This window comes from Athene cunicularia (genome assembly GCF_003259725.1).
Source record: "Athene cunicularia isolate RWA chromosome 5 unlocalized genomic scaffold, athCun1 chr5_part1, whole genome shotgun sequence".
NCBI lineage: Eukaryota > Metazoa > Chordata > Aves > Strigiformes > Strigidae > Athene > Athene cunicularia.
Window position 1 is genome coordinate 16078348 of NW_020799101.1, and position 22300 is coordinate 16100647.

The 22300-nt window shown below is 41.6% G+C and overlaps 1 protein-coding gene and 1 long non-coding RNA gene across 2 annotated transcripts in view; both read right to left on the reverse strand.

The window, feature by feature from the left end:
- The window catches only part of LOC113480640, a 166564-nt gene extending 158013 nt beyond the window's left edge, over positions 1 to 8551 (reverse strand). Inside the window, exon 1 of the long non-coding RNA XR_003398495.1 lies at positions 8107 to 8551. This is a non-coding gene — a long non-coding RNA (uncharacterized LOC113480640). The remainder of the gene's footprint in view (positions 1 to 8106) is intronic.
- Positions 8552 to 15267: 6716 nt separating this feature from the next.
- Positions 15268 to 22294, reverse strand: GLRX5 (glutaredoxin 5). Its single transcript, XM_026850030.1, has 2 exons — positions 22152 to 22294; positions 15268 to 16694 (listed from the first exon to the last, which is right to left on the reverse strand). The coding sequence occupies exons 1-2, from the start codon at positions 22273 to 22275 to the stop codon at positions 16516 to 16518; spliced, it is 303 nt and encodes a 100-aa protein (XP_026705831.1). The 5' UTR covers positions 22276 to 22294; the 3' UTR covers positions 15268 to 16515.
- Positions 22295 to 22300: the final 6 nt, after the last annotated feature.

Below are 22300 nucleotides of genomic sequence, written 5' to 3' on the forward strand. Positions count from 1 at the left end.
TTTCACTTTCTTAACATGAAAGTTAATATGCCTAGTGTCTCTCTATAGTCAGTTTGATGAAAAGCACTTTCAGGGGGCAATTAATTTAATCCTATAGTAGGTATTAAAAATACGCTGAATATATTGCCTTCTGGAGTTGCTTACCTAGATATTTAACTCTAAATGTCTCCAGGAGCCATTTTAGCCATAAGAGACTGGATTCACTTGGAGGTGAAGATGCCTCCATCCAGATGACTCCATGCAAGTGATGTGTCCAGGTTGCAACTGTGGGTAGATTTTGCCAATACAGTCAGCAGACCCCCAAGCAGACAGCTAGGTTTGATTGTGTAAATTGACAGCTGGAGGTGTCTGGTGTGGCCTGCAGCTGCCACTCCATAACAGCAGAAGTCCTGTGCCAAATCTTCGACTCTCTATGAATGTCCCGCTTATTCCAGGTCATCTCAAATGGCACCAGATGCTGAAGTTGAAGCAATTGAACTGAGCCCCTCCCTGGTCTTGCATACCTCTCTGGACCCCTCTGTCAGTACTGACTGACCATCACCAACTATGATTGGAGCACAGACAGCCATTTCATATGTAGACACCTTCATGCAGATGCTATTGTTTGCCTAACTCTCATGTTAAAACCTACCCAGGTTTTATACACCAGTTGTGACACAGCAGCTCCGCAGAAAAGTGCTTTTTAGCCTGTGTATCCCACCACATACAGCCCATTTTCCCAAGGAGGACACAGACACAGCACAAACAAACTTAGCATCACTGGTCACTTGTTACTGGTGCTGCAGAAACAGGCTCAAGGGCAAACCCTACTCAGGGGGTTAATCAGTTAGTTCATTGATTAAAAAAAGAAAAATTAGGTTAAGTCATTGATGTATTATAACAGGAGACAGAACCTGAGCCCTGGAGAAAGCATCTTCAGCAGAGTCAGTAACAAAACCTAGTCTCCCGATTTCTTCTCTGGCATCGTGATCACAGCCCCCGTACAAATTGCTGTAAGAGGTCAGGGTCTCCTCCTGAACTGTTTTCTCTGCCTAATTACAAGTAGAAGTGAATGCAAGTGCCTCTTTGAATTTCATCCGAAAGGGTACAGGCTTGTATTATCATGGAAAAAAAAGTAATGCACATTTGTTGAGCTCCAGTAGGGCATATCAACAAAAGCAGCAGCATGTTTTGAAAAACAATAAATCACTTTCTTAACAGCTACACCAAACTTTGGATGCTTTCAGCTACACTTCAGTGTGGTAAAGAAAATAGGTACTTTGGGTTCAAACTTATTATCATTCAACTGCCTGTTTTTATAAAGGAATGGTAGGAGATGTTTAAAATATGAGTGCAAGCAAGGGCTCTTCAATCTCATGAACCAATCTAAAGTTAAGTGAGTGAATCGCTCATATGTGGTCAACTAATAGGAGGAGAAAATGAACTCTGAGAAACCAATTATAGTTCTATACCTCCATCCTCCAGGATGTGAACTCAAAGTCAAGTAAGTCCCCAAAAGCCAGTCTCCAGAACTCACTGGGAATGTTCTGCATGCCTGAATAGGATGAACTTGTTTTCAGCAGGTCTAAATGGAGACATCCAGACTGAAAAAGCAAGATGGAAACATATCACAGTCAACTGGAAGAAGAATTATAAAAACCAGAAGGTAAAATTACAGCAATCAGATTGGCTTCAGCATTTGAAATTCCAATCAAAGCAGAACAGTGAAGAGAATAAAGGATTAATGCAACTACTAATACAGTGATACAAGGATTTGCCTACCTAATAAAATTCAAACTGATAGGTTCCTGTTGTCCTCTCAGGATACCAGCTCCCAGTGCTCTTTAGAGAAGATGTTGTAGACCTCCATCCTGCACTCTTTATTATCTTCACAAGAAAACTGAAGTGTCAGAGGGGCCTCAGATGCAGTGTCCTATTTGGGGCTGCATCATTTTGTGCTGAACTTGGGGAGTGCACTTCCTATGGGAATTCAGTTTACCTCAAAGTGGAAAAGACTTTAAAAAGCAAGGTTTCAGTACTTATAATCCCTGAAGTCCTTGAAATAAAGGGTCCCTCTGAAAGGGGGAGCCCCTATTTCATCTTCAGTGCCAGAATTACTACATAAACCATCATGGCCCTTTGCCTGATTTTAGAAACCCTGGGCATGATCTGCAAAGTGACCAAGCACTGAGTTCCAGCTGAACTCAGCAGTTCTGGAAAACAAACTCACAGTAACTACCAAACAAAACAATATGCCTCTTCTGAGGAAAATTTCCTTTAATTTTCTTTTAATTTTTGCCTCTCAAGTAGAAAACTAAATAGCAATTTCTTCTAAACACAAGGTCTGAATTTTCACTCTCCCAGTCTATTTTTCTTGGAGGTAAGAAAAAAAAAAACAACTTCTCTGCCAACACAAAGACCATACCTTAAGCCATGAAGGGGGGCAGAAAAAAAAAATTAAAAATTACAAACTGCATAGTTACAATTTGTTTTATTCTGGCAGGATGATCAGAAAACATTTCTATATTTTTTTGCTAGCTGGAGCCCAGCCGAACATTCACAACTTAGGCATCTCAGAAGAATTCACAAGATGTTATTGATAATTAACATGAAACTTTTCCCCAACAGTGTGTCTATAATATCTATTTTCCCACTGCACACTGAGGTAGAAAATGTTCTTTATCTTAATGATGAATAAAGTGATTTTGAGAATTGCTCTAGGCAACCATCACCAATATCTTACTGAGTTATCTAGCCCAAAGTAGTTTGGTTATGAGAAGAGATGTCAGAGCTGTCTGCTCTTCTGCTGGTATAGAAGTAACAAGATCATTGCATGTTGGTCTGAGACTCAGACATAGAAACCAGTTCTAAAGAAACATTTGATAATGGCACTGACGTATAGTGGTTCAAGTTTTTTGTAGGGTCTTATTTCTCTTGAGCTTTAACAGTTATGGGTGTTTTCCTAAATGGAAAAGAAGGACCCAAACCTAGTGACCTTGAAATGTGAGTGATTCAACTCGCTTGTGGATCTTGCATCTGAAAAAACCCACAAGCCTGCATATCATCAAACTGTCACATCAAGCAGCTGAATTACTGTGTGATGACATCAGCAACAGCGTCCCATGGAATTAGAGAGGGAGGACTTTTCTCATAGAAAAGAGCACTGAAAAAGCTGAGCAGTGGGACACCCAGGACTGTTGGGGAGCTGAGTGAATCAGCCATGCTGCTCTGGTTCATGGTGCCATGGCTAAACTGGTTGCATCTAAACTAGCTAATTTAAAAGTGTCCAGGGCACCTCTGCACCATCCTTTCCTCCCTTCCATGACTACATAGAAAATTTAAAGGAAAAGGTGAAACAGAGTCTTTCTTTAATTTGTATCACTTAATGTTACTGTGAATCAGTATTTCAGAATCAGTAGAGCACACTGCAATGTTAAGATGTACAGATCTCAAGAGTGAGGCATAGCATCCTATCCCTTCTAATTAGCTTTGCTGGGATAATTGACTCTTGCTGGGCACCAGAGTTGGTATAGCTGTGAACTGACAATGCTATGACAAGGCAGGAGCAGGTATAGAGGAAAAAGGGCAACAGCAGCATCACACACCTGGGAGAGGGAGGCAAGGAAAGGGAGATCCTAGGAATGAGGGAAGAATACATGGAAGCAGAGATCAGAAGAAATGGAGGGGGAGGTCTGACAGACAAAAACAAAGGATAAAGTGGAAATGAGGAGGTACTCGTTCTGTTGTCTGTCTAAAAGTACAAAGAACCACTGGTTGAAGTTGATGAAAACTGCTAATTTCTAGTAACAAAGCGTCTGGGCATGAAATATTTGTTGAAGTTTTTTGTTTTGTTTTGTTTTTAAACTGTTCCATAGAATCTTACTGGGATATTTTTTTCCAGGTAACATGGGCAATTTGTCAGCCTTCTCTGGCAACTTGGAAGCAGGTGGGTACCTCTGAAGCAGCATGTGGGAACAAAGAACACAGTGAAGAGGCCACAAATGATCCTAATTTGCATAAAATTAAGATAGGAAAAAAAAAAAAAAACCATTGTTAAGGGTAAATGTATGGATTCTGATGACATTTTCCTCTCAGGTCATCCAGAGTATTCACTACAAACATACAGGGATGTTATTAAATGATGTTGACGTTGAAACTATATCTAATTCATGCATAGCATTGAGAGGGAATTAATGCACTCCCTCTTCTTTCTTCTTCTAAAGTTGCCGTGCTCATTTTCTATTTCCCTAGTATCAAATTCCTCCTGTTACATACCTAATTCAAGATAACCTTAAAAATAAAATAGTACTATTCATACCTCTAGTGAGTGACCCTGATAGTGTTAAAGAGGATTCAGCCAGACAGCCCCTGTCTTTACCTAACAAGTTCGAGGGTCTTAAACTTTTTGTTAGTATTTTCTTTCCCCACACATGATCCACCACAAAGCTGCTATCTTGGTGCTGCCTGCAGAAAGAGCTCCCCACCACAGCTGCCACTGATGCTCCTCAGCCCCTAGTTTCTACCCCCCTACAGTTCCCCAAAATGGCTTTTACATCCTCTGTAGGACTTAATATTTAAAACCAGTGTGTCAGCTTTCTCATTAATATTCACATTTTCAGACTCATAAACCCAACAGACACAGAGAAACAACATTTGGCAAAGAGGCTGGAAACATCACTTGTCCCCATTATTGGTTTCTCACCTCTCAGGGCAGCTAAAACCAAAGCTTCGTGTCACGTAGGTAGAATAACACTGTCACAGAGCAGGAACAAGTCATGGGACTGATGCAGCATGGTGACGCCAAGGATGGTAAGGGCTTTTTGGACACGCAGCCTGGCACGATCATGTCAGCCAAGAGATATGCAGCAAGCTCCCCTCTCTTTGATTCACAGACCTCCATAGGCCAAAGCTCCTTTGGGGTTTATCTAAATTACAATGCAATGGTTGCTTCTTCGTCCATAACAAGACTGGTGCCATTGGAGTTACAACAGATTAGTGATGAAACATTGTTTTTCTCTACAGAAACCTTTCTCTTTAGATCCTATCATGAGACCATCTTCCCATTTTTTGTTGGTTTTGTTGTTTGGGGTTTTTTTTTCCTACTTTACATTCTGTTTTCAACCAGTTTATAAAACAGAAATGTATGCTTGGGTAAAGAGAGTATGTGCTTCCTCAAATTATCTCAATCCCATTTTTAACTTTGGGTATAATTGTTACCCCCACTTCTCCAATGAAATAGCTGTTTCTAATTAGGAGAGGCATATTTTTGCTGCAGATCAGCTATTTCATACTAAGCTCCTTCAGAAATTTTCAATGTACCATCTGGAGCTGATGATTTGCTGCTTTTTAAATTATCGATTTGTTCCAGCTCTTCTTCTGACACATCTTGATTACCAGAAAAGAGCAAGTCCCAGTAGGTATTTCTCTGGTATTCTCTGTGCTGAAGAGTGATGCAAAGAAATAATTTAGATTCTCAGCAATGTCTTTATCTTCTTTAATTTCTGTCTTTAATCTTCAGTGATCCAGTTTCTGAACTACGTTAATTATTCCTACTCTTCTGACTGACAAACCTGAAACATTCTTATTTTATACCTTTAGCTGTTTGCAGTCCACCATATTTCCTTTTAATTTCCCCTTTGTCTAGTCTTTACACTAATTAATAAACCAGTGTATTGAAAAGCTAAGGTTAAATTTTCAAATTTGGAAGGATTCCTATTTGACTCAATGTCTCCAGCCCTGTCACTCAGTTGTACTGGTTTCCTCTTTACTTGCCTAATATTATTTTTGTTAGCAATATACACACTCTCCAGACTATATTATTGTTCTTAAGTGGAATGCCTGGCATCTTTAAGGGTTTTTCTTCTCATACACTTCCCTTGGAAACCTCCTTGACTAACCTTCTAGATATGAACAAAACCCAGATGTTCTGAAGTTCAAATTTCAGTCACTGTTCTATACTTTATTTCTCACTAAGCTACAGGACCATATTACATTAATATGTCTGTTAGCAGCTTCAGATGTAACCTTGTCTTGAATTCCTGCCTGTGTTTTGCTTTAGATTAAGAACCAAAAGTCAGAATATCAGGATTTAGGCACCTGAAAAAGGGGGAATTTTGATCTGAAATTCCACACCTACTAATGGCTCTGGCACAGGCTGAAAAAAAGGGCGCCTACCTCCTGGTTTAGACCTGCCAAAGACAGAAACTAGGCAGTAACTGTCAAAGCTGGCATGTGTAATCCATACCAGTAACTACCTGGTGATGGAAGCTGCTTTTCTGCAACAGCGTAGTGATTATAGCACTTGCTTCTGGACATGGAAAGGCTGCACACAAGGCAGGTCAAGCCAGCATTGCCCATCTCAAATGAAGCACACAGCGACCAGGCAGGGCACCAGGTGCCTGGAGAGAAGAGAGAACACACTCTCCTGCTTGTGGGGCAGGGCTCCTGGCTCAGAAAAAAACACAAGGCTTCTGGAGTGAAAGGAAGACTGATGCTATAGCTTAGTGGTTTGGGGTCTCAGAAGAGAGAGGTCTCCTAGGTTTGTGTCATTGTGCACTTTATTTTATCCAAGAGTTCAGTGCAAAATGGTCCCTAAAACAAAATATATAACTTATTCTCTGGTAGCTGATGAGACTCCCCTTTAATACATAGGAAGAACTTATCTTTCCTAGACAGAGATGTGCAGGACCACGTTGATCAAGTAAAAGTCATAGCCAGAACCATCTCCTGCTCACAGCACACACTCCTGAGGCCTGAGCTGGAGTAACAGCCAACCCCAGCCCTGAAACTTGAGAATTCCTCAGCAGAGCAAGCTGAACCGTACCTCTAGTTCACATGAAAAGTGAAGGTATTTGAACAAGCTTGCTTCAGGCTACTTTATTTCTGTTATGCTCCTTCCTAAACTGTTAGAATCATCTCCAGTATTTTCTTCTGGTTTCCTGCTGCTAACATACATAATTACTGCTGGACAACAGAGTTCCTCAACCTCTTCCCTACCCAGCTCCCTCCTCATGCTCTGCCAAACCATGCAGTAAACACACCCACCCACCCCACCCACCCCCAAAGTGTCAGCTGAGCTTTAAATCATTTATTGTTTGCAAGTAGTGGAAAAAAAATCCATCAACCTCTGGCCGTTGAATTGCTGTTAATGATTTAGGAAGAGAGGAGATGAAATGCAGCACAACAGACATAATCCTCAAATCCTGATACCACTGGCCTCCTGCTGGGTCCACACCATGTGTGGTTTGGCCATCCTCCCCATGGATGACCCTCTCCTCACCAACCACTTCGCTGCTGCCAGCCATGCTCACTTCAGCCATGGAGAGCTGGGTGCAACAAACTCCAAACGGCTTTGTAGCAGAATGGCAGCTTCACTTAACAAGGCCTTGTAAACCATTCAAATACCTGCAGGAAGCTTACTCTCTGCCTCTGTGCCTGAATGTAGAAAGACCTAATTTTGATAATACCCATTCAGATAGAAAACAACCTAGGTAGAAGACTTGGGGAATTGGAGCTGCTGATTTATATCACATATAAAACCCTGGTCACTGTCTGGTTACGCATGCAGAAACATTCAGAGACATAAGCCCTCCTGCAACTCTGGAAAAGACCTTTACTGAACTCTTCCATTAAATAAATATTCTGCAAATGCCCAGTCTGGGGACTTCGTGCTGTTACAGCCACTGCCAGGGCATCTGCTGACCCATTGCAGCTCCTGCTGTTCTTTTCTGGCTAGATCTGAAGCCTATGAACCCAGCCAGAGGATGCTTATAACACAGCAAATCAACAGAAAACATCACCACAGCTGTGGACCTCTTGCTCTGCTGAGACACCCCAGACTGCAGGAAACCCAGATTCTCCTTTGCTGCCTCAAATTTTCCCATCCTGAACCAGCTGCAGACCCGCATGCTCACTCTGGCCCACCAGCACAGGAGGGAGGTGGGTGCCTCGTGCCCCGAGACACGGGGCGAGGGTGCCCCGGTGCTGTGCACCCCATTGGGTGCTTGTGGCACCTCTGCCCGGAACATCCCACACTTGCTCTACACCGGAGGTGAAATGGCATCGCACCCCACGCTTGGCCCCGCTCAAGTCCTGGCCATGGAGCAACAGAGCCGCCCTTGCGCTTACCTTTCCCAGACACGTGTGTCTTGGGGACAGGCCGCCTCGGAGGATGGCAGAGGGAAGTTGGCAGGCAATAGGTCCCCGAGGAGACCCTGCGAGCGGGTGCGCTGCTCCCCACCCTTCGCAGCAACACAGTGGGCACCCGGCAAACGCTTGGCTTTGGCACGGCGCTTCTCAGGCAGTTGTTCCGATGAGGGCAATGAGCTGTGAAGCTGCTCCCAGACTCGGCATTACCATCTCGCCAGCCACGCAGTCCAAGGAAAAAACATCGCCTTCAAGCACTAACGTCATCTCCATCGAGTGCGTAGGGTTGTCTGTCTTGGAATGGCACTACATACCAGGCCGGGGTACGCTCCGGGTTCAACACTGACACCTTCTTCTCCCAAAAGAAAACGAGGACCCCAAAGAATAACAGGCAACACAGCTGGAAAACAGGGAGGACCGCATTGAAAGATGCTTCTGGGTCAGGGCTATGCCGCTTCCCCGGTTCAACAGCACCATCTCCTGGGTGGCCTCGGCCACTCCGCCTGGCTGCCGGCACCTCGCCCCCCCTTGAGCTCCCTCCCCAAGGAGACCCTCCGCAATCCTCCTCTGGAAGCCCGAAATTTTTTAGTTTATTTGCTTTCCTTTCAGGCAGTACCAATCTTCTTGCACCTGTTTCCTTTCACATATTTTTGCTTGTCTCTCATGGAGCATCACAGACAGATGAGTAAATACATGTAATACTGAAGAGTCCTAGATTCGGTATATTTTTAAAATCAGCAGTACAAGACATTCTTGAATACCAGCCCTAAAACTGGTCTCTTCCAAGCTGTGAAGGTTTGAATATGTACTCAGTCTCCATGGATCACATCCTTTTTGAAGTAATCACTGTTTCTCAGAGAATACCTAATTTTTCTTTAAGCAAAGAAAAACCCAAAAGAAAACATAACCTCAAACCAAAACTAAAAAAAACCCACCTAAATCTACCTGAGGAGCTGTTTATAGACAAGCAAAACGGTGGATAAACCCAGGAACATTAGGTTTCATAGTATAACCATTCAGCAGGGAAATCTTGTCCGACAAGTAGTATTTCAAAGATACTCATTGTAGTGTGTGTTCGAAAGCTCTAAAATGCTTGTTGAGATACCCCTGTAAAAGCATGTGTTTTTCACTCACTAGATCACAGGTTTAAGGCTAAAGGCTCTAAAACTTTATTCTTTCTATAGCTGCTATAGTAAAGCAACAAATCACTTCCCTGTATTTCAGATTATATTAGTCTGCAGAATGAAGATTTGAGTGCCCTATTTCACTGTTTTGAGACTAAATCATACACAAAATCCTTCAGGCTTTGAAGAATGTGCTTATATAACAAGCAAAAAAAAAAAAAAAAAAAAGTGTCATTCAATGATATTTTTTTTAATTCAACACTCCTCCAAAGCCCCTTTTAACTCAATTCAGTGTTAAATGCCAAAAAAAAATTTACAGAAGCTCATCTTTAAAGATTCTAAGTAAGCTTCCTGTGCAAAGTTTACATTAGAATGGGCCATATATAACTACAAAACCACAGAAAAACATGCCATCATCTCAGTGTATGTGTAGGAGCAGTATCATGGCTTTTTATGTGTAACAGCTGCAACAACTGAAAAAAAACAAAACAAAACAAAAAAAGCGTTGTTCCTCTGTTGTTTGCCAGAATTAACCACTTTAATTGGTAAAGCTGTTTGAAAGTTAACATTGCATTTGGACCTTGGATTCTTTTGGATTCTTGTAGCGTTCAAGACCCTTAGGGCAGGGAGGAGGGCGCACAGCAAGCTCACTGCCCTGGACATCAGGAGAGCAGACTTTGGCCTCTTCATGAATCAGCTTGTCAGAGTAGCATGGGATAAAGCCCTGGAGGGAAGAGGGGCCCAAGAACTCTGGTTGATGTTCAAGGATCACCTCCTCCCAGCTCAGGAGCCATGCATCCTGACAAAGAAGTCAGGTAAGAGCGTCAGCAGTTCTGCATGGATGAACAAGGAGCTCCTGGACAAACTCAAACACAAAAAGGAAACCTACAGAGAGGGTGGAAGCAAGGACAGGTAGCCTGGGAGTAATACAGAGAAACTGTCTGAGCAGCCAGGGATCAGGTTAGGTAAGATAAAGTCCTGACAGAATTAAATCTGGCCAGGATCATCAAAGGCAACAAGAAAGGCTTCTATAGGTATGTTGGTGTTAAAAGGCAGACTAGAGAAAGAAAGGAAGGAAACCAGAGACTTTGTTACCCAGGATATGGAGAAGGCTGAGGTACTCAACAACACAGTGTCATTTCCTCCTGGAAATTACACTAGGGCACATGGAAAATAAGGACGTGATTGGTGACAGCCAACATGGCTTCACTAAGGGCAAATCATGCCTGGCAAATCTGGTGGCCTTCTACAATGCAGTTACAGCGCTGGTGGATAAGGGAAGAGCAACTTATGTCATCTATGTGGATTTGTGCAAAGCTTCTGACACTGTCCCACATGACAACCTTGTCTCTAAACTGGAGAGACATGGATTTGATGGATGGACCACTTGGTGGATAAGAAATTGGCTGGATGGACACATTCAAAGATTTGCTATCAACAACTTGATGTCCAAGTGGAGAACCACGATAAGTGGCATTCCTCAGGGTTTGGTATTGTGAACAGCACTGTTTAACATCTTTGTGGGTGACATGGACACTAGGATTGAGTGCACCCTCAGCAAATTTGCTTACAACACCACGGCGTGCAGTGTGGTTGACATGCTGGAGGGAAGGGATGTGTCATCCAGAGGGACCTGGACAGGCTGGAGAGGTGGGCCTGTGCAAACCTCATGAAGTTCAACAAGGCCAAGTGCAAGGTCCTGCACAGGGGTTGGGGCAATCCCAAGCACAAATACAGGCTGGGCAGTGAGTGGATTGAGAACAGCCCCGCAGAGAATGACTTGCAAGTACTAGTGGATGGAAAACTGACTCTGAGCCAGCAATGTGTGCTCTCAACCCAGAAAGCCAACCGTGTCCTGGCTGCATCAGGAGAAGTGTGGCCAGCAGGTCAAGGGAGGGGATTGTCTCCCTCTGCTCCGCTCTTGTGAGACTCCATCTGCAGTGCTGTGTCCAGCTCTGGGATCCCAAGAGCAAGAAAGACATGGAACTGCTTGAGCAGGTCCGGAGGAGGCCACGAAATGATCTGGGGCTGAAGCACCTCCCTTAGGAGGACAAGCTGAGAGAGTTGGGGTTCTTCAGCCTGGAGAAGAGAAGGCTTCAGACAGACCTTCTAGCAGCCTTCCAGTACTTAAAGGGGGCTACAGGAAAGATGGGGAGGGACTCTTTGTTGGGGAGTGTAGGGGAGAGTAGGATGAGGAATAATGGTTTCAAACTGAAAGAGGGTAGATTCAGGGTAGATAGAAGGAAGAAATTCTCTACTCTGAGGGTAGTGAGACACTGGAACAGGTTGCCCAGAGAAGTTGTAGCTGTCCTCTCCCTGGCAGTGTTCCAGGCCAGGTTGGACGGGGCTTTGAGCAACCTGGTCTAGTGGAAGGTGTCTGCCCATGGCAGGGGGGTGGGACTAGATGATCCCTTCCAACCCAAACCATTCTACGATTCTTATGCCCTTACAAACCATCGCCACCTGCATATGCTTAAGGTAAACAAGGTACTTTGGAATTTACAGCATGTATTTTAACAGCTAGAGGAAAGTTTCTAGTGACTCCATCTTCAAGGAAGTCTAGATTATTTTCTCTGATTCCAAAGGTCTTAAAATATTAAAATCATCTGAGAGCAAAAGTCACCCTTAAAAGTTTTTCTTCTTTTTCTTTTGCTGTCCTGCAAGCATTTTTGCTGTCTGATTTAAGAAGTGATCTTCAAATCTTAACTCATGAATGCTTGTTGATTATATAAAACACCGTATGTTCCTCTCAACCTCAACCTACAACTACCACGAATTTTATACAGTATGATGGTCTTTCTAACTAAAATCTCCTTTGCTCCTGGCCTACTGCCTTACTTCCAGGGAAAGAAGGCATGTGCAAGAAGCTGGATGATAAATTTACAAATCAGAAACTCTTCTCTCATTCCTAAATCAGTCAGGACATAGAAGATTATAATTCTGCTTTTGACACTTTTAGTACATCTTAAATCAGTTAAAGTCTGAACATAAAATGTGAGTTTGGCATATACCTTTCAAAAATAAAATTTTAAAATGTTGAAAATAAAACTTGAGTCCACTTAGTTACTTCAGTCCTATTCTTGTGTGTAACTAAAACCTGTTTTCCCTAAGAGATTATGTCAGGATAGGCCTCAAGTAGTTAAATCAGTCAGGAGTTTCTATAGCCATGATCAGCAGTGCTTTAAGACAGAACTACTCAATGAAACAAGCAGCTTCTCAACAGAAAAGTCAAAACCAAATAATGAACAACAGCCTCTCCCAGAGCAGCGTTTTAATCTGAACCCTTTGGGCCAAAAAGCAAACTCAACCCACCACCCAGTACAATTAACAATCTAAAACCTTCCAACTCTCTTTACCTTTCTTTCTTGTCTTTCCATCCTTGCTCACAGAACCTTTAACAGGTAATGCATATCTTGTAACTAATGAGTTCTTCCTTCTTACACAATCCTATAATACGGATATTGAAAAAACCTGTGTAAGAAGATCTGGTTTCTGCAGAAGGCACATGCAAATCAGATTAGACAGGGATTTATTGCTCACACTGCCAGCTCTGCTTTTTAATATTGGCCTTCTTAGATGCAGGCACCGACAGGGCCTTGATGGGATTGTTGGTGCTAGCTCAGGAGAGATTTTCCTTGCTACAATTCTTCGATTTCATGTTCCCACACCTGACTCTTTTCCGTGTGCTTTGTTAGCATTAGCATCCTGGAAAAATCTTGCTGAAGATTTCTAGCCCACTTTTTAAAGATAATCACAGAACTCGGTCAGAACATGAAAATAAGCTTCCATGTCAGACCCAGATAAAGGCACTTGAAACATTTCAGGGCATTTAATCTGTATAAACGGGTTTTTTTTCAGAGTAGACAAGCAATTAAGAATATTGATCACATTCAAACATTTGCTAGCAAAATTAAGGCAAGGAAAGGGTCATTAGGGCTGAGAAACACACTTACCATGTAACCCATTAAGATGTCATCAGTGTTCTGGAGCTGGCAGCACCGTACAACAAACCTTGATCTGTAGAAGCCCTGCAGGTGGCAACGCTCATGCATAGCTCTGATGCCTGCCTTATTCTTACCCCTGCCCAAACCCAAGACCAGGCAGTTTTGCTTCTTTCTTCACCGAAGATGGCAAGGACAGCTCCCCAGCTTTGCTTTTGGCTATCCTCAGCAACTCCAGCCAGCCTTCCCAAGCCATGTTCCTGAGCACAATTACAGTGCAGTAATTACAAGCAGCAGTGCCAGTGGTTTTTCCTCATCATTCCCCTCTCCTCCTGTGACAAGCTGCTCCTCCTGGGGGGAAAAAAAGTAACCCCTTCCCCCTGAGAACCCTTAGCATCCTCCCAACCAGGGTCTCCTCATGGAGCTTTCCAGTGAGCACCAGCTCCCCACTACTAGCTCAGCACATCCACCAATTATCACTCCAGACTCCAATATTATCAGTTGCCTTCCCTCATTGCCAAAGGCCTAGAGTAGAGCAGATGTATATCTCTCATCAATGATAGGCATGATTTTTTTCTAAAAAAAATCAGCTCATTTGCAGGAACATCCTTCTTGAACTTGGAAGCACGTGCTGCCTTTTGCCTCTAGTTTAAGGGACAGCAAAAGCTGACAAGAGTAGTGCAGAATACTGCCCATCTTCTAAAACAATCAACCCAAGAACCAGTTTCTCAGGGAAAACACTCTTAGTCAGCTCACAAAATAAGCCTCTTTGTGAGCATCTTTTTCAATTTAAGTATCTAGATGGTGATTTTTCTGTTGTAGTTGGATTAACATGAACATTTATATAGATGTAATATGCAAAACAACTGTTCACACACACAAAACCTGGTAAGATGTGACTGGTATGGGACTGCAAACAGAAGTCACACTTTATATTCCCACTCTTGTGGCTCTGTGAACCACACTTCATGGTACCACTGCTGCTTTTACTTGCTCAATCACAACGTACATTTCAATCAGGCAAAGGACTGATATAAAAACTACTATGTTATGCAAAACTTAACCAAATAATTATAAACTATTAAGTCTAAGGAGAATGAAGTTGAGAACACAGAAAAACTTTCAGAATTTTAGTAAATGTAGGAACTCATGCTGGGAGAAAAATTTTGCTTAGAGGAGAAAGACGACTGCACATACTAAAGTTACCTTTATGTTAAACTACTAGCAGATGGTACTGAAAAATATTCAGCTATCACAGAATAATATAGAACCCTATGAAACAGCAGATTTGGGCTTTTATTTTTTAATAGATATATTTAGTAGTCAGACTAAGTTAACCACGGAAGCAGAAAATAATTTAATCTTGTTACCTTATTCTTTGTTTACTGTGTACATCCCTTTTAGTAGGTCTTCTGACACAAAAAACCAACGACTTCTGAATTTCATTTTTCTAAAAATCATTCTATATTCAGAATAGCAAAAACTACTTGTGAAGGATTAGCCATAAGAAAGCTTATTTAATTTGAATTCAAAGAGAGGTAACACTCAAATACTTATAACTAATCTTCATCTATACCTAAAGGGCTGCATTTCATGAATGGGAAGTGGTAAATGACCAAAGAAGTCTTGCACTCGTATCTCCGTGCCTAACAGCCACAAGTAACTGCCTCAGAGCACAACTTACTCATACTCAGTGGTCATTCAGTCACCTCTGCTGGTGCTGGGCAGCTGTCATGAACACGTGAACACACAGAGAACCTACACACCGTAATTAATCTTGGTGATGCTGACTGCATTAAAACCATACAGTAACCAGTTTGGCAAATTCTGTGAAGAACGTACCATTATAGTTTCTCCACTGGACAGCTTGCTCAAGTGGCCAGGAGAGCTTTAGAACTGGAACTTGCACCAAATCTCTCATCTACAAGTTCCAGTCCGGATTTCCTCTTCACTGACCAGTCATAATGTATCCTTTCTCTAGAACACATTTTCTATCCTATGCAGTGGAAAACATTTTAGGTTTCAAATCAAAAGTAGTATCAGTTTCATTAGTCACTTAAAATAAAAAGGAACTACCGTAGACAATCAACATAAAATATAGTTTATTTCCAATAATTTGCCTAAATCACATGCAAACTGATTTATATTAATAAAAGTAAACTACAGTTAGAAACAGCTTGGTTAGTTTTTAACCTTAGCAGTACTGCTGTACAGCTGAAGCTACACTAGTTAACATAACTTGTTTTCACTTAGGGAACATGCTTAAATAGCTACTGAAGCCTTCAGAGACTTTCCACAAAGAAGTATTTATCTATTCAGTAGCCTTGCTGCTGCACTCATCTTATCTACATGAAACATGTCATCTGTTAATTCCATGTTTGAAGGCCATATTCTTCAGAGCACAGCAGTCAGGAGAAAATAATTGGAAATACAACAAATATAAAAAGATAACTTGGTAACTAGAAAATAATACAAGATTACAGTAGTAACTGAAGTATTCTCCCATACTATTTCAAGCTAGAATACTGAAGCCTTAAACAATTCCCACATTTCAGCACTGACAAAGAACTGCAATACACAAAGTATATAAGCAGGGGAAAAACTGCTTTGCGAGAGGTAGAAAAGGTTTTATAAAATCTTTAGGCACAATTCTTAGCAATCTTTTAAAAGCCATCAGAAAGTTACAAAGTAATGATGACCATTATACATGTATTTGTACAAGTTTGTTTATTTTACCCTTTGGAATAAAAGTATATTTCATGCACTCTCATATAATCTTTTTTCTCCCCTATTGTTTGAAGACTATTTTTCTCCTATATCATATGTGATTACAGAAGTTTTACAGGGTCTCAGGAAGTCATCACAAGGAGCTATACAGAAAAACTGATACACTACTACTAAACACTTTTTCAAGAAGAGCAAGGGAATGCAAACACTGTCTGCGTAGGTTTGTGTATCAAAGAACAGAGAAACACACACACACAAAATCCATAAAAATATTATTAGTTCTTTTGGTTTACTCCTACCTCAATCCAGAATAGACTGCTTTTAGAAGTGAACTTTTTCTTTTTTTAAACACATATTTCCACAAATGTATGCTTTACAGTGCAGTGGTTATACTCAAATTTTCACAATATCTGTAAGTCAAAATACCAGTATCACTACATTTACCATGAGCTAACAGATATTCACAGATAAATCTTAGTGTCAGTTCAAAAAGATGCCTTCTTTGAGCTAAAGTATATAAGGCTTTACTGGTAATAAGTTCTTATCGAAGATCTGCTTTATTCCCGTGACAACATCTTTTTTTTTTTTTTTTCCTCATTTTACTTTTTGTCTTGGTCTTTTTCCGCATCCAGAAGTGCTGAACGGATTCCTAGCTTCTTCAGCTCTTCTACAAGATCTCCATTCTGATGCATCTGGAGGAGTATATCACAGCCACCAACAAATTCACCATTGAGGTATACTTGTGGGATGGTAGGCCAGTTGGAATAGTTTTTTATTCCTGCATAAGAATAAAAAAAATATTTAAAAAATTATTAAAGGTTTCCCCCTCTACAAATAGTATGGTATTTTAAACAGAATACATTGTTTCCTCCTGACAGCACTACTGACATTTTCCTTTCCTTCCCAGTGAGGCAATAATTTATATAGATAACAGGAACACTATCAGAAAAACTACGTTAAAGTTAGGTTTGGTTCTCACTCCAACTCAAAGATATGGGTTGAAAGATACAGAGTCAGCTCCTATACAGACTTCAAACAGAAGCTGGGAAAATGTAGCGTCTCTTTTCCCTCCAAGGAAACAAGCAAATTTGATTTTTCAATCAATTAAAGAAATGAGAAATATTGAAAAATATTAAGAACTGTTTACATTGTTATCCTTTATATTTCCCAAAGGGACTTTCAAGTGGTTTATGTTCTTACTGAATTCATACAGTTGTACTTACTACTGTAATTTCAATTGCAAGATACATTCACTCCTCTAGAAGCCTTACGATTTTCAAATTGCTTTATCTTTCATTGCCAGACCTTACAGCCCATGGGAGGGGCACAAAGGCTGAACTCTAAAAGTACTCATTAAATGGAACAGAGCTCGAGACACAATTATGAAGTATAGAATTAAAGTTTAAAACTATACTTCATAGAAGACAAATGTAAGACCATCCAAAAATATTAACTAACCAGCTGATACTGAATGCCAACTTGCACTTTAAGACATCACACAAAAATTTATACAGAAGAATGATTATATCTGTTTTGCCATTTTTCAAATGACCCTTCACACGAAGCCATTATTTCTGTAGCAGAGGAAATAATTAAATTCTACACTGGCGTGGCTTTTATACCAAGTCCACCAGGACTTGCTTAGATACCAAGTTTTGAATTCAACATTTTTTATACATCTTTAATATGCAATGCCTGGAATTTTTCTACCAAAGGCATGAAAGCCCATATAGCAAATTTAAGACTACAGACAGGAGAGGTGTCTTTGCAGATCATTAGAGCCCATTCACCCTGGAAGTCAACCCTCTAAACAAGCACCTGCAAGCTTTAGTATAGACTGTCAAAGTACTAACAGTAAATATTAGCCCTGTATAGCAGAAAACACAAGGGAATTTGCTTTCCCTTTAGAAAACATTTTAACCTCTAAAGACTGTAAAGGTAAAACCTAAAATATCTGAGGTAAAAAAATAACCATATAAGCAAACTATGCTTGCTTTATTAGAACTTAAACTATTTTAAAATAAATATGTATAAGTGTATAAATACACAATGGGATTATGATTTTAATGCACAAAAGATGGCACAGAGCTAATAATGACCCTTAGTCAAATAAGTGTGTTTAAAAAATCCATTAAAATAATAGGAATTCTAACAAAAATTTGTTTTAAAAAAAAAAAAAAAAAGTGTTGCTAACTATGAAGTACAACATCAGCTAGGAGATTTTATTTTGACTTCAGATTTTATACATGGACAACCAATGCTTCAGAAGTCCAAACCAGCAAGTTTAGCATATAAATCAATGCCAAAGGGAACCCATAACCATTTAACCTAATCTCTAGCACCTGTAACTTCTTCCTTAGTATTTAATTAAAACCTTGATACAGTTTGCAGAAGTTATAAGCTTTGATGTCAATTTATGTTCAGCAGTACTTTTCTTAAACACTCCTTGGCCTTTGAGCACTCAGAAGTGCTCAAACTGTCCTAAAAATCTTTCAGTTGCAATGAAAAACTCGAGTGCCAATATTAAGACATGCTTAAGGATAGCCCTACTCGAAGAAGCCACTGCAGATACAAACCAGTTTGGTTTTGTTAAGATACTGTAATGCTAAACATGAGTTGAGAACCAAGGGCTCAGCATAAACCTACTCTAATAAGCATTCCAGGGTAATATTTACACCAATTATTCTTTCACTGAAATATTTTCTTCAAGGACCCAACTGGAATTACATACAAGCACTTAGAGTAGTTGTGACTCAAGTGCCTCTACAACTTCAAATAAAAATATAAATACAGTCAAGCTTAGTTGCTCTGTGTACTGCATTTCACATACTGGACAAGATGCTTTAAATGCCTTTGTGCCAGGGCTCAAACAGATTACAAACTGAACACCTCCTGAACCTGCTAACCAACTCCTAACTTAGTAGAGCAGTTACTGATACTATTTCAGTAGTGTTAAAGCAAATTAGCCCGGTCTATGCTTGCTGCACTAGGGATGCACTTCTGTGATCGGCAGCACAGACACCCCAAGGGATCTCCTTCCTGCTCCCCGCACATCAACACTTCCCACTGCACGGCAGAAGCTGCAGATTCTGCTTTGAAGCACTGTTTGCTTTGTAAAACCACACTCCGAAGATCAGGTTTACAGTTTGACAGCTGAGCTAGCACGTTTTAAGGTGGCTGTGACACCAAAATCGGTGCAAACTGCTACTGAAAGGGGTACCTAGCACACTCCCACCCCATTTCCCGAAGTCTAGTTACCAATTCTCAGCCTCTCTCTTGCCAGCATTAGCAAATTAGCATTTGATGGGCCACATCAAAGAACTGACTCGAGCAACCACTCTCACTCCTACCACACTTTCTCCAGAAAAAGCAACATATTTTCATAGAGATCGTTAGTCCTGGTGCAAGCACGATTGAGGGAAAGCTAGCCCAAGTGGAGGAGGAACGATCAAGACTACCCTCTCGGCAGCATCCCATACGTAAGTAATGCAAAGCAGCAGTAAAAATACTCTGAGTGTGAACTACCACAACAGTTGAAACCATCACTTTTCCGGTATGCAGTCCCAAGCTTCTCTGCCACATTACTGGCCTGGACCAGCCTAATGCTGGGCATCAGCTGAGAGCAGGACCACTTGTGGTACCACCAACTTAGAGAAACTCGAATAGCCGTGGAACCAGTCCAAGACAGAGTGCTGAGGTCTCTTAAGCAAGCTTTAATAACAAAGGATCTGGATCAGGGAAGCATATCTTCAAGCTCAAGTTCAGATAAATCACACAAAGTACCAATAACTATTTATTTTCACAGATCTGAACGTGCTTTTAGGTGAAGAAGCAAGCAGGGGAGTTGTTCTGGCTTTACAGCTTGCCACATTTCAGTGCAGGGCAAGTTTCAGCAGTTGAACAACCTGAAAATAAGGTGTTTCAGTAGATACAGGAAAGAAACCAACCATCACTTCATACATGGCTGAACCACCATCTCTGCAAACAGCCATCTCTTACTACAGATGGTGTAAGCGCACATATATACAAACATTTATGTTCAGCTGAATACAAAACTGGTGACCAGCTCGCATACAGTAATATCCTTGCAGATCAATCTTCAGTTGAGCAGATGTATTAGATATTTTCACAGTTAAAGGCTCAGCATACCCTCAACTAACCCCACATGCATGCAGTGCAGATTATGTTCACACAGAGGGCTTAGGAAAGCATCACACACTGCATATCTAACTTTTCAGCACCTGAGAGCAGCTCCCAGGAGACTAAGAGGCAGCCACTGCTGAATCACACTTGGCAACTTGCAGAGCTACAGCTTCCAGCAGCCCTGCCCTCTCTGTCAGACTGCTACCCACAGAAGCAGGCACATACTGGCTCTTTAGGATACAGTAGGTAATACAGTTGAAGCAACTGACAGCCTGCTGGCCTTGAAAGCAGCCATGTCATTCCCCAACTCTTCACTTCAAGACTGGCTCTGGCTCACCTCACAGTACAAGCTAGTTTAACTTGCACATCTAGTGATCAAGTTTAAAAAAAAAAAAAATAGAAAAAAATCAAGCTAGCTCTCCGTGCCATCAGACAAGTGCCAAAGCTGGTGCATGGAAGGGAACAGAACAACTTCTTTAAGCACCTGAGAACCAGCTGAATATTGTGCAAGTGTAAACTCTGTTACTGCGTTCAGCTCAGCTTAGCCAAACAGAACTATTAACTTCAATTTAAAGCTCAGGTAGCCGGAAAGAAGTAACCTCTCAGATCACCAAGCACAAGCCAGAGTTCACATGGAGGAAACAGTTGTGCTCAGGAAGCTGTTACATAAGAATATTATATATTCACGTATTCATATATTCAGAGATTGTAAGTGACAAACACGTTGCCTGTTCAAGGGCTCACAAAACCTCTCTCAACCAAAAGTGAAATGCTGACAGTTTGATTTCAAGGTTTTTGTTTCTTCTTTTTTAGTTTATAAGTTTGCTCTAGTAAATGGTAAGATTATTCAAAATAGATATGTAAATGAAGTTTAGAAAACTACCATGATTTGCTCACCTGCCAAAGGCAGTAGAGGATTTACTTGAACAAAACCCAACATTCATTAAAAAGAATGTAATCACAACCAAATTCCACTATTTAAGTTTTTACACCACACCGACTGCTACACCTGTGAACTGAAAAGCAAGCAAGATTGGAAAAAATCTGCCTTTTGGCTAAATGCTAATGAAAAACTGAATTAGTCAGATGACATCAAAAACACAGAAGGAAGTCACTTGATATGTGCCAGCATGTGGCTTTAAAGCACATTTTAGTGTATTCCAGACAAGAACTGTTAATGCCATGCACCTTCACAACGAATTAATATGTACTTTTGTCTTTGTTTTAAAACTTTCTCAAATAACCACGTAACACCTTAACAGTCAGCGACGCACAAGGGGGGGAAAAAAAAAAAGCATTATGAGAACAGAGTACTAGCTTTCTACAATTGGTAAAATACTTATACAGAGTAGTTCCTACCACTTGAGCAGTAACAGTGAAACTATTACTAAATATTTCTTGTGCAAGTGATTAGCATAGTTTTGTACTTTATCAAGAGAGCACCAGCAGACAGTGGCAGCAGGGAATAAAGTGGTACAAGTCCAAGCCATTAAGTTTCACCATACTGTTCACAGAGAACAAAAATAGCTGATTAGATAATGAAGTATCTTAGGGGTCTTTTAATGCAGCTTTGAATCAATTAATTAGGTAAGGCAGCATGGCATAAAAAGCCCGATCTCCAGGAATTACCCCGTAAGCACGACTGTCTTCTGCAGATAACTAAAACACTCTCACACACTGTCAGGGTTGGACACAGTAAGGGCTTACAGAAACCAAACGGGGACGTCCAGGCAAAGTAACCTCAATAGCTCATCTCTGCGATACACTTCAAATCCCCCAAACTCCGGACTGTAGGCCTGATTATAAACCAAACCAAACACCCGAGAGTGCGAGCAAAGGAGAGTTACACCTGTGAGAAACGGGCAGGGCAACCCCGACCTCCCAGCAGGGTCACGCACGCCGGAGCCTCCCGAGGGTCTTCCCGACCGGGAAAGCGGTACCTCGGGGGTCTGGCTCTGCGCCGGAACAGCGGCGTTTCACAAGGGGAAGCCCTGGACCGGCTCGGGCTCTGTGCAAGCCTCAGTCGCGGGCGAGACGGCGCCCAAAGGTGAACCCCGGCAACAGCCGCGCCCGGCCCCGGCCCGCCGCTGACCTTGGCGGAGGTCGGGGTCTTGCAGGACGTCGTGAGCGCGGTAGTCCTCCACGCCGTGCAGGCGCAGGATCTGCACGACAGCGTTGCTGAAGCCGCAGAGCGGCTGCGCTGGGCTGCCCTTCATGAACACCACCACCGGGTGCTCCCGC